Genomic DNA, 13,208 nt, shown 5'->3' with positions numbered 1-13,208 from the left:
AATTTTGGATCTTTACCAATAGAATTACCTGGCTCATCCGGGAACCAATACACTGAATGACGTATTTCTACAGCACCAAGTAGGAGACCATACCACGACGCGACCACGTATTTCACCACGTAAAGTCTGTGTCTGTACCATTACCTCCTGTGATGACACAACCATATATATGTGCACTTAGGGGACATTCCTGGCCTACTTCCAAACTGCGGCTGTCCGTGGGGTCTTAGACACAGGAACAGTAAGAGGGGTTGGTGAAATCTGGTAAATACAGGAACGTTTTCACGCACAAGTGTTCTAAGTATGTTTAGTAAATTAGCTCATTTAATTCTTCTAACTGACCTTTGAGGCAGGAACCGCTCTAGTTTTACAGATAAAGGTACTGGCCCGCACAGGCTAATTAATGTGATGGACCTTCTTTTCTACAGCTTGGGAGGCAGTGAGGCCCCATGTGAGCCCGCCAGCCTGGCCTCGGAGCACAAGCTCTTAACTCCTGCTCCCGCCTGCCCTCTGCATGGCTTTCTGTGGGAAGCAGTCACCGACCTGGACGTATCAGTGCGTATCTCTGGGTGCAGCAAAGCAGCACAACCGAATTAATACCAGCCCTGCCCGGGCCCCTCTCGCTTATATTCTTTCATTTTCCCCGCACCACGGGAAAAGCTGTCCCTTCTCACTGAGACAGCTACCATCAAAGACAGACTTCGCCCTTCATGGCATACGAACACCACAAAACATGGGAAAATATTCGGTGCCTACATATGAAGTCGGAGTAATTATAAAGGCACAGAGGTGGCTATGTGTTAAAAAGAACAGCGGTAAGAGGAGGTCCACAAAATTTAGAACGGCCGATACCGCTTAAGAGGGTCAGGTTCCATGTTTTACATTAATCGTTGTTTGCTATTTGTCCAGCCAGATTACCAGAGCTGTAAGAAAAATCTATGGGAGAATATTTTTAAACGGAGAAAACTCTACCCATTAAATTCCCTCTCCTGCTGCTATTTGGGGAAAACGGTGTCACCATTTAATTCAGCTACAGAATGGTTCTAATTCATCAGATACCAGCGCTCTCCAAGGAGTGGGAAACAGAGACCCCTAGATTGCACGGATGAGTAAATATGACTGAAGGTGTGGATTATTAGGGTTCCTATCATTTTAATCATGCCATTCTATTTTTTCCCAATTTGTCAGGCTTTTAAAGTTTGTGGTGTTTTTTTTTTTGTTTTTTTTTTTTAACATTCATTCATTTTTGAGAGACAGAGCATGAGCAGGGGAGGGACAGAGAGAGAAGTAGACACAGAATGGGAAGCAGGCTCCAGGCTCCGAGCTGTCAGCACAGAGCCTGATGCGGGGCTCAGACCCACGAACTGTGAGATCATGACCTGAGCCGAAGTCACTTAACCAAATGGGCCAGCCAGGGCCCTTAATAGGTAGTCTGGACTCTTCATGACTAACAATCATTTAAAAAAGAAATTTAGACTGCAGAAGAACCAGTGGACATTTCTCGCAGCTTAAACAGTCCCCAGTCCTTGGCAGTGTGGCAAAGCGATGCATGCATTTGGCAAAGGTGATACCCAGTCAGTTATTTTGTCCCAAGGATCACTTTTCCCAGTGCCAGAAAACACAACGAATCTCAGCGAATGGGGAACACCAACTAGGCTTTCAGCGAATGCATCAGGATGTAATCACCGTCCCTCTGCTAGAATACGGAGCACGCCGTCTCATTTCCCGAAGGCTGCCAGCTTTCGGGGAAGAAACCGGTTTGGGGAACATCGCAAACACACACCCTGCGCTTCCACAGCATCAAGATCGGATTCTCCACTGAGGGCCAGATCCTGCTCTTAGAGCCCCATTTACTCAGTCAGGTCTTTGAACCACCGTCCTTCTCTCCCCCGATGGTAAATCTGCCTCCTCAGGGAGGTGCTGGCTACCTAGGTAGGCCACACAAGGAGCCAAATGCAAACAAAATCACACAAAAAGGCATCTCTCAGATCCCTCTCTCGGCAGAGGTTAATTCACAGCACTGCACGTGAACGCTCTGTAGGTGCGACGGCACACCTGTGTGCGTGTGCGCGCACGCATGCGCACGGAACAGGCAGGATGCACACAGAGGAAGGAGAAAAGGAGAACCCTGTGGTGTACACACAGCTCCTTCTATAGTACCCCTCTTGTCTTCCGGGCCAGAGCCCCCGCCTGCCACGCGGCCGGGCTGGAGGCAATGTCTGCCCCAGCAGCTCCCAGCCCGGGCCGCCCCGGGCAGTGCGAGTGAGTCATACAGAGAGCACGGATTCCCTAGAGAGGGAGCCCCCTAAACACAAAGCACTTGTTAAATATGCAAGTTGTGTGGCGAGCTGAGCCGTCAGCAGGCTACTAACGCTAGTTGTCACTGCACCATCTGCCCAAGACTGGAGCAGCCCATCGACGTCCACAGGAAACCGAGTCTGCGTCTTCCAGAGACAAGTACGGGTAATGGAAGCGACAGGAGCCCAAGCTGACCCTGCCAGCAAACGAGTACTAGGCCTGCTTTCACTTCCGTCGTGGAGGGAGGACCGCTCACTGGCTTAAGCTGAGGCCCTGGGTCCGGGAGAACATGTTAATGAGGCAAAAATGCCAAATGCCTTAAGAGCTGTGAACAAGCACGAAATGAAACTCGGTCTTGCTTTGTCAAATTTTCTGCATCGAGGCAGTAAACCTGAGTTAAAACAAACAACCGAGTGGAAAACCATTTGAAAGCAAATCACAGAATCATACGTGTTTAGAGCAGGGAGGGAACCTGGCCATCACCCAGTTTAAAGTTTATTCACTTGGAGAGAGAGAGAGAGAAAGAGAAGGGGAGGGGCAGCGAGAGAAGGAACAGGGAGAGAGAATCCCAGGCAGGCTCTGTGCTGTCAGTGCAGAGCCTGATGCGGGGCTCAATGTCACAAACCGTGAAATCACGACCTGAGCCGAAACCAAGAGTTGGCCACTTAACCGACTGAGCCACCCAGGCGCCCCTACGGTCTTGAGTTTGAACAGGCATGGTGGTGACTGAATAAATTTGCCTCCCTGAATCTACAGCACTCCTCCCCAGACACACAGGCATGTCTATATGGAGAGCACATCACATCAGGGTCCAAACTCCAGGGCCCCAGGAGGGAGGTCATGACCATGAAGGAGCCAGTAACAGCTCCATATTAGAAAAGAGGAATGACTTCTATTTGCCCGGGCAGGAGATACATTCAGCCCCCAGGCCAGAGGGCCAAAGAGATGGCTACAGACACTTGACGTACGCTAGGTCCCAGTCAGGGACGATGAAGGGGCCCCAGGAATTGTAGGTCCAGTCTTCCCATTTCCTTCCAGAGTACTGGGAAGAGCCCACGCTGAGCCGTGACCTGTCTACAGGAGCCTGTGCTCCTGCCCAGCTCGGCCTGTCACCAGGGGAACTGGTGGAAACCAGGGGGAGGGGAGGAGACGACAAAGACCCAGGGTCATGTCCACTCCCATCCACCCACAGGACGGAGGCCGCCAATATGCACACAGCACCAGGCCTCCTGCTTGGGGAACAGAAATGCAAGGCACCACCCATGCCGCGTTCTCATTAGCACCAAAATAGCAGCAACTCTGCCTTTAGAATTTTCCAAAAACGTCTAGCAGCCTACGTGGTATTTACCGGATTGTGTCATACAGGTAAGGTGACAATATGCCTGAGCCACTGTGGGAAAGAGCGCTGTGGTGTGAAGGGCTGTGTTGGGAACTGTGGTTAAAATCCTCGGTTTCTGAGGGGCGCCTGGGGTGCTCAGTCGGTTGAGTGTCCGACTCTTGGTTTCAGCCCAGGTCATAATCTCACGGTTTGTGAGATTGAGCCCCGTGTCAGGCTCCAGGCTGACAAGCACGGAGCTTGCTTGGGATTCTCCCTCTCCCTCTCTCTCTGCCTCTTCCCCTCTCGTGCATGCTCTCTCTCTCAAAATAAGTAAACTTAAAAAAAAAAAAAAGTCCCCAGTTTCTGAAAGCTGGATTAGTAAGTCATCTTACTCTGACTGATTTCTCAACAGGCTCAACATACAGGCCTCAGTTTCTTGCAAGGACTCTTACACACAGGATGACAGAAAAAGGACTTGACGAAGGTTGGACGCCACGTGTTGGATTTCTATAATAATATTCCTGAAGTTTCTCTTCTCTTGGATTTCGGCTGCCCGGAGTCCTGACCACTTGAACGCTTTTCCCTTTATGGAGAAGTAGGAAACCTTCCCAAGTAGGAAGTTCAATTTCTGGAGACGAAGACAGCTGGGAAGTGGTGCGCTGTTGGTTTCTGGAAGCCTCTGGCTTCTAAATGACCTGACGCGTCAGGTATTCCTAACTCTGCCAGGCAGCGAACGACACAAAGCTGTCCCTGGCCAGAGAAGCACAGACGGGGCAGGTGCACCGACTCAAGAAGGACCCCAAACAAAACTCTCCCAACAGGAAGGCCTTTAAGAGGCAGGTGCAATGCTGTCCTGGGCATGCGGCTTGTATCACTCTCTCACCTCACTGCAGCAGACCGAGAAGTAAAAGGGAATACTTACGGTGCCGTGGGATATGGTCAGAAAACCGTTTTTAACCGAACACTTCCTTTTCTGCCACACTTTTCGGATCCTGACAGATAAATGGGGGGCAAAAAAAAAAAAAAAAAAAAAGCAGACTTCAGCAATTCTGGACACGGAAGGGGAACACGCATTCAAACTCCGCAGCACATTCTGCTTACCCATCGCTCTTCTTGTACAGGCTGCCGTTCCGCTCGGTCCCGTGCTCTTTGTTTCCCTGAGGCTGATGTAAACTATAGGCTGTACTCTGGCGAATTTGTGACTCCTAAAAACGGTCAAGAAGTGGTTTTTAATCCTGTCCAGATTCCAAGCTTAAAAAAAGCTGTCCTTAATTTTTTTTTTTTTTTTAATTAGAGACATGTCACCTATCACCACACCAAAAAATGGACAGAAGATTCATACCCAGGAATTCATAAACGTCACCTACCAGGCTGGAGAAGGAAATGTCAAACCAGCATCCCCCAACTGGCTGAAAGAAATGAGCCATTTGGAAATTACAGATTTTGCTTAATTATGAGCCTTAAGTCCCCGATAATGGCAAGAAGCTCTTGGTGTGGCAAAAGCAGTCCTCAAGGAGAAAAGTAACCTATGTGTTAGAAAAAGCAGCACTTTTAAGCAAGAAAAAACCCAAAACAAGGTTCTACCCCTGACTTTAGGCAAGTTACTTAAGCTCCCTGCCTCAGTTTGCTCCTTGGGAAATAGGAAAACAATACCCAGCAAATGGTAAATACAGCAAGGTCTGAGTAAGATGACACGTGTGACCACCTGGTACATAACAGGTATCGAACCACATTCCCTTCCTGACCCATCAACCCAGCAGAGGGGCCAGAGCACTGGACCTAACTGCCTTAGCCTCAGGGTAGACAGGCCACTTGCTCGGCTGAGAATCTGGCTGAGTCCGCCACACCGGGGGACTCCAGTCTTCAGCTTCTTAAGGGCAAGGACCGTCAATGAAACCCTGGACATCCAATGGGTGCTCAACTATTTGACAGATGGGATCGGAAGCCCCGAGCTGTGAGTGGGAAGGAGCTGTCCAAACTAGCACTGGAAATTCTGGCAGACATAAGGAACCCAGGGGGAGCAAAAGACAAACAGAGTTCACAGGCCAGCTGTTTATTGAGAACCTCCCACCCAGTCCATTTCATGACGGAGGAAATAGAAACACAACGAGAATCAGAGATCTACTTAAGACGCAGAGCTTGTTAGGGCCAGAGAGGAGACTGGAAGGGATTGCCACCTCCCTCTCGAAGCTCTTTCCATGAGCCCTCACCACGAGCCCTCACCTCGTCCTGAGACATGAGGGCCATGTCTCCTCTCCACCGTCAAGCAGGTGACCATCCTTGGGGAAGCCAAGGCCAAATGATGCCAAACAATGAAGAAACTAATGCATGACAATCAGTGTTATCCAAGCCAAGAATACAAGTGCTCAGGAAGTGAAGAGCCAAAGGAGGAAACCGTAGGAGTCTAGAGAGAGGGAGTTTTCAAGATGAAAGCAAGAACAGGCAGAGAATAGGGGAGGGTAGTGGTAGCTGTGGTCATCCTCCATGGAAATTAGAACAACCAATGTAGCTAAGGTAAAGTGGGCCCAGTGGTTGAAGGGACAGACAGGCTTGACTCAGAGTTCAGACTTTATCTGAAAGCAACAGCAAGCCACCTGGATTCTTGATAGGTCTTACGGTTTTTGAAGCATAACATATTTAAAAATTTGTTGAAAATTATCTATAGCTTCTTTTGTCATTTGTACTTTAGATGTCACATCTAAGAAACCATTGCTTGCTCCAAGGTCATGAAGATTTACGCCTATGTTTTCCTCTAAGAATTTTAGCTCTTAACAGTTAGGTCTTTGATCCAGTTTGAGTTAATTTTTGATTATGGTGTGAGGTAGGGGTCTAAATTCATTCTTTTGCTTGTGGCTATCCAGTTGTCCCATCATCATTTGTGAAAAAAACCATTCTTTTTTCTCTGAATTGTCTTGACTCCCATGTTGAAAAATCAATTAATTGGCCATAAGAGTTAGGGTTTATTTCTGGACTCTTGATTCCATTTCAGTGATCTGTAAATCTATCCTGTGTCAGTCCCACACTGTCTTGATTACTATAGCTTTGTGGGGACTGAAATCAGAAGTGTGAGTCCTCCAACTTCTGTTCTTTTACTGTTTTGGCAATTCTGGGTCCCTTGTGTTTCCTCATGAGTTTCAGAATCAGCTTGTCAATTTCTGCACAAAGGCGGGGGTGGGGGTTGATAAAAATGGCACTGAATCTGCAGACCAATCTGGGGGCTCTGGCTGTCTTAAATGTATCAGATCCACCGTTCCATGAACATGGTCTATCTAGCACTGACTTTTTTTTTTTAACTGTGAAATACATCTGGGACAACTTTGCAAAAAAAAGAAAAGTAAAAGAAAATCTTGATCTGAGAAATCAATAATGGGCTCAGGCATCCCATTACTGAATTGATCACAGAGCCTCAACAAGCAGACCGAAGACGGGAGAAACGTCCTCATTCTTCATAGGGAGTTCACGCGGCACTCCTGCCTCCAGACAACTGGGGCAAACAACTCATTCATCAGGTGAGGACAGTGCCAGTTTCCACATTCTCTCAAAAGGGCAGGATATTAGCACTAGAAATCCAGAGCAAACCCAGCTTTAAGCATCACTGGGAATGAATGCAGGGGAGGAGAAACAGAAGCGTGCTCACCTCTATGAATCTCTGCGCAAGACTAAAAATAAACCTGTCCAAAGACTAAATGGCACAACCAAGAAATACGACTATTGATTTGGGGTGGGAGGAGGGGGGACGGAGCCTGCACAGAGTAAATGGTGGAGTCATGTGATAACACTGCTCAAAGTGTTCGTGCCAAGCATGGTGATCAGAGCCCTCACAGGCCTGAGGCACAGAATAAGGGGCTTTCCTCTTACCCACAGAATTGGACTCTCTACCAGACGTTAAGGAAGAAACTGCCGTTTTTATTCTTTAGACCAGGCATTTCTTGAATCAGTTAAAAAGTGGAGGAAAGTCTGAAGCTGCACAATTTAAAATGTGTACATCGGAGGAATATAATCCGTTTGACAGAAAACTGAACCTGCTCTCGCACTAGTTATCTCACCAACTTCAAGGTGACTTGTAGGTGATCCAACAAAACCAGCCCTCCTTCATCTGCTCATTCAGGTCATTTTGTTCACACCTGGTCAAGTGAAGGGGTAACAAATGAAGTCCGCCTTTTCACATAACCAAGACTGCAATTCAACGGAATATAATCCGAGGGAAAAGAGCCTTTACTTCTGGGGAGAAGGAGAATCTAACATAGACGGAGGTGACTGGTGGGGGGCAGGGGTGGGAGAGACCCTTGGAGACCCTCCATCATACTCTGTACTCTCCCAGAAACCCAAGGATGCCCTAGGATCTGAGTCTCACCACATGGAGATGTTGTCTAAAGCACATAGGTTAAGTCGGCATTTTATGGACCTTCAAAAGGCTCTCCTAAGATCTGTCAATATGCACATATCCTCTATCCTGTGACATCCAGCCATGTTCTCGGATCCCAGGCACCATCCGTGACCTTATATTCTGTGTGGCCGTATGAAATACTAGCCATTGGGTCGTGCCAAGGCAGACTGCCCAGGTGAGCAGAAGACTTAGCATTTGAAATGTTCGGGAATAGGGGAAAAAAGAGTGATGATGTTGCACGTGTTATACATATAAAAGTTTACTCATTAAATCAGAAGGATCCCCAAGGTCCCTAAGACTCTAGATCATAAAAACATACACACTTTATCTGTCTACCTCTTAGAAATTCTGTATTCAGACAATTCTTGCGATGAATGGATTGCCAAGGGGTCACCCCTGGACACTGAACACTTCTCTACCAAGGGAGAGCTGTAACGTCCACGTATCTCCCAAGTACGTCCAAGTACCTTCTCAGGCTACGACAGGTATGTCCACCAAGTGGACACAACCTAGAGCAAGAGGCTTTGCTAAGTAAGCACTAAGCTGTGGTCTAAGAACAGTGTTTTCGCTGGTCTCAATATCACACATTCCCCATTATTTCTGGATAATTTTTAAAAAGATTCTGTCTGATACAAGGTATTATTAAAGTCATATAACCTAGCTAAAGGGAATACGCTTGCAGTGGAACAGACCGCGCTTCAAATCCTGGCTCTACCACTACTAAGTGGACCCCTGCAAATACACTTTTCCCCTCAGACTGAAGGCGTAAACGTGGACTGTGATACCAACTGCCCTGCCAGGCTCTTGTCTGCATCACTGCTCACAGCTACAAGGTGCCCAGAAAGACCTGTGAAGTGAGGCAGGTAGGAATGGCCAAACCAGAGAGCAGACCCCAGAAACAGTGAGGGGTCAGGCAGTCAAGTGCTAGTGAAGGCAGGGAATGGGGGAAGTGGGCGTAGGGGTCAGTCTAGATCGGGGTGTGACGGCTCCTAGGTCAGAGTGGGCAGGGGGCCAGTCATGAAGACAAGATGCCAGATCACAAGCCGACACTGGGGGCCAAGTGGGCATTAGGATGACCTATCAGAGACAACACCACCAACATCCGTCTGTCACTCTCCAACCCACCAGCAGTGGGGAATTAGGTATTTTTTTTGCTCACTATGGTTCCTTAGCACTAGGAACACAGTATTTACTGAATGAACGAACGAGCGCCTGTTTATCAAGACACTGTGTTGAGTGTTTTATAGAAACTATCCCTTAGATCTCATAACAACTGTGGGAGGTGACAGTATTATTCCTGATTGACTGATGGAGAGACCAAGGCACGGAGAGGTCGGGAACCTTGCTCCATGCCTTCCTGGTAGGAAGCGAAGACCCACGATTCATCTACGCTCTTCTGCTCTGCTAGAGAGCTACCCAGGCGAATTTTCCATCCTGGTCAGAAGCTGGCCCACCTGCCCCACCTGCTGGGACGCTATTAACTCCGAATCATCTTCCAAACCCTCATTCCTGACACACACCCGCCTACCCCACACTAGGGAGACACCCATTCTTGGACTGGCCTCCACTGAAGCCATCGTCACACTATACCCCAATGACTTTGTGACCCACTCCCCGATTATGAGCCCCGTAAGAGGTGAGAGCTGTATCTATCTTCTTCTGTTTGTGCACTGCGGTGCCTAGCTTAACATCACTGCTAAGGAAACGGGATTTCACCGTGTGACTCAAGGAACAAGTCTTCCACGGAAGGCGCACTGACGGCCAGTGTCAAGCCACCTGGGAGCTTGGCAGGAGAGGCCAGGAAGTGGACACCTGGCCAGAGGGTTGTGACGAAGGCCAGACCCCGGCATGAGAAATGCAAGCCTAGACCAGAAAAGCCAGCGACGGAAGAGAATTATGGCCGTCGTGGACCTCTGCTCCCTGGACAGTGCATACTATTCAAACACACTCCCACCACACAGGGACACTCGAAAAGAGGGGAGTGTAAAGCTGACATGAAGAGAGACCACAGTCGAGGCATCCAAAGTGAGAAAGTCACTATAGCTTCAGCACTCAGGCTCCCAGAGGCTGAGTCCTCCCCGCCGGAGGGACGAGCCTGGGTTCTCGACATCCAACGACTCAGAACCCACATGCCAACGACGAGGTTCTGGCAGAGAATCTGCGAGCACTGCCACGGACCTGTCCCACAGGACTCCGCGGAGATGGGACGCACATGGGACGGGGAAGCAAAAGGCTGATGCAAAAATCAGCAGTACTGAAGGGCTTTAACTTCAGAGAAGGGATCTCTCCCAAGTGTTAAAACTGTGGTGCGTACATAGGTGCTCACCATACATTTCTTTTTAACTCTTCTGTGAGTCTGAAAAGTTTCATAGTAAGGTAGTAGAAAAATCAAACAGTAGAATCTTCTCTACAGAGAGCAGAAATACGAAAAAATAAGCATGTCAGTGATTCGGAGGTGTGGGGGCGCTGGCATCATAATGGCATAGTCTCCTTTCCAAAATGCAGCCACAGGGTGACAAAGAGAAGCAGGCCAGAGCCACCATATGCAAGAGCCATACTCTTCATTTAAACCAAACGATTCATGTTTGAGATTTACAGGAAGGCAACAGGAAAGGGGCTCCCACCAACCATCAATGCAGTTTCCTTGGGGCATGTTACCTAGTTTTTATGAACTGAAATTATGGAGTAAGAAATTTTTATAACATTAAATAAAAACCATAAACACCGGGGCGCCTGGGTGGCTCAGTCAGTTGAGCATCCCGCTCTTGATTTTGGCTCAGGTCATGATCCCAAGGTTGTGGGACGAGCCCATGTTCGGCTCCCCACTGAGCATGGCACCTGCTTAAGATTCTCTCTCTCTCTCCCTCTGCCCCTCCCCCCTGCTCGCACACAGTCTAAAATAAAAACAACAACAAAAAACCGTCAATGCCTTCAGTTTTCTAAGTCACAGGAAGAATCCCAAGAAAGGGGTTGAGAGCTAAACAGTGCCCAACGTTTCATTCTTGCTGCAACTGGAAGGATATGAGACAGACCCCCCCCCCCTGCCCAATCATAAACATTATTTAGAAATATATAAAATTCTACTTCTACACATTTGCTTCTTCCTGGCAACTGTGTCCACAGACCATCCAATCTATGGAATGCATCATCGAAAAGCAATGCAGAGTGTAATATATAGTACAATACAATCAAAAACAAGCGCCTGGAGAGTTCGATGTTCAGGCAGAAAGCTGAAGACGAGTGGTAGAGAGGGTTCTTATGACCCCTGTGTGCAGCAGGGCAGCTGGGCTGGTCCACAAAAACACACAAACACAACAAACCGTAAAGACTTCTGATCTCTGCTGGCAGACTTGTTACACTTCTCTGTAAAGCTATAAATAACCAGCTGACAACAGCCGGTTTTCCCAAACCTCCTGATTCCACACAGCCAAAGTAAACACGGCCTTTGCACTGCGCCCAGAGGACCACTCAACTCCAGCATCTGCTCTCCTTTATCGTAAACCTGAGCTTCCCTTCACGGGACCGATACTCCTTTCCAGGCAGGAGCAGCTCTGAAGCACTCCCAGCGCCGCACTGGAGGGCCGGCTGCCTCCGTGGCGGTGGGGCTCCCACACCCAGCACCACCTTCTTCCAGTCATGATTGAGCCCGCTCTTTTCCCCACACTCCAAGTTCTTTTGCTCCTTCTTATTCTTCTGCGTGCAGCCCATGTTTGGGAATATCGAAGTGTCAGGATCTATATTCCGCAGACTGGAAGGAAGGGAGGAAGTCACCATCCTGTGGGTAACTTTGAGCACTCCCATGTAACTGCGATCTGCCAATCTCTCACTTAGCTGACCCGCGCTCACCAAGAGCCTAGCGAACGAGCAATATGGTACAACGTGATGGCTGGCGCAGAAGGCGGGAGGGCATCCTCAAGCTGCTCAAGGTCTAGCTAGAGAGAAGAAGCATCTGTGCACTTGAAGACACAGCCAACAACCCCAAAAGAAAATATCATGATTGAAATAACACGAACTCAGATCACTGGGGCTGGGGCGAGCAGAGGGGGTGTCCAGAGACAGGTCTGGGGATGGATGAGAAGGACATGGAGACTTCAGCTAGGCAGTGGCGGGAGGGGGTGGGGGGGCAGAGTCACTTCGCGTCCACAAAGGAACAGCAGCAAATGCATAAACCGTAAACTTGGAAATTTTCCATTTCACTAATATTTGTGCATTCAAATTCATTAGCCTTTAATAAAACCCAGAGAAAGGGTTAAAATGAAAAATACCACTGGCCACTAGCAGACGCATGGAAGAAACTAATTTTTTAAGTTTATGAAGAAAGCATGCAAAACTCTCCAATTTATGAAAATACTGAACTACTTACTCTCCTAGACTTCGGTCACAAAGGTAAATGCATTTGGGAGAAAAACAACAATATTCAGTTATAGTACAGGAACTTAAAACAGCACACGAAACCGCCCACCGCGAACATCATGTTCTAGGTAGTTCAACAGTCATTCGTCTAAACTCTACTAGTAATACATTCAGATAACAGTCCTTTATGGACAAGGAAGTGGACAATGTTAAATTTCCCATTATAATATCCACTCTGTAGTAAACATACCATATAATTACCTTAAAAATGTACTGTTTGGTATTTTTTTAAACAAGCCTCCAAAACACAAACTGTCACTGTGAACGTGTCAGCATGCAGAAAAGGGAGTACAGGACAGACACAAGGCCAGAGAAACTGAGGTCTCCTGCTCATCCGAATGCAGCTGTAAGAAAATGTAGCTCCCCATGTTTTTCAGGGTACAATCTCGGGGCTGGAGGCCTAGGTGGCCACCTGTTACCTGCTGATGCCCCCGAGGACAGACAGAGTCCACAGACACGGGGGCACGGAAACCACAAAGTTCCAGGTAGAAAATCAACGGCATAAATAGCGAGCATCTGAGTAACGGAGATGTTAAGAGCTACTCGTGAACAAAAAAGGGTTTAGGAGATGTTAAGAAGCCACACCCACAAAAGGGTTTATATGCTGCTGTGAAGGCCACACCTCCAGTACATGCGTCCCCCATGAAATAAACACATCTAAAAAGATGGTCTTATAAAACCAAACTCAAAGAACAAACTACAAGTTCGGTGGTGGCTGACAGAGCCCCGCTGAAAGTCACGTTCTTGAGTCCCAAAGCCCCCGCGACACCGGTGTAAAAACAGCAATCTTTC

The 13,208-nt window shown here is 48.1% G+C and overlaps 1 protein-coding gene across 4 annotated transcripts in view; it reads right to left on the bottom strand.

Moving 5' to 3' along the window:
* The window catches only part of ASAP2 (ArfGAP with SH3 domain, ankyrin repeat and PH domain 2), a 170,904-nt gene that overhangs the window by 43,166 nt on the left and 114,530 nt on the right, over positions 1–13,208 (bottom strand). For all 4 annotated transcript variants that reach the window (XM_078445000.1, XM_078445001.1, XM_078445002.1 and 1 more), the window contains exons 10-11: positions 4,718–4,821; positions 4,539–4,608 (exon numbers count right to left, since the gene is read on the bottom strand). In XM_078445000.1, the coding sequence (XP_078301126.1) occupies positions 4,539–4,608; positions 4,718–4,821 (174 nt within the window). The remainder of the gene's footprint in view (positions 1–4,538; positions 4,609–4,717; positions 4,822–13,208) is intronic.

Source organism: Panthera onca, chromosome A3, assembly GCF_046562875.1.
Source record: "Panthera onca isolate mPanOnc1 chromosome A3, mPanOnc1 haplotype 2, whole genome shotgun sequence".
NCBI classification, from domain to species: Eukaryota; Metazoa; Chordata; class Mammalia; order Carnivora; family Felidae; genus Panthera; species Panthera onca.
This window is presented reverse-complemented; position numbering and strand designations above follow the sequence as displayed.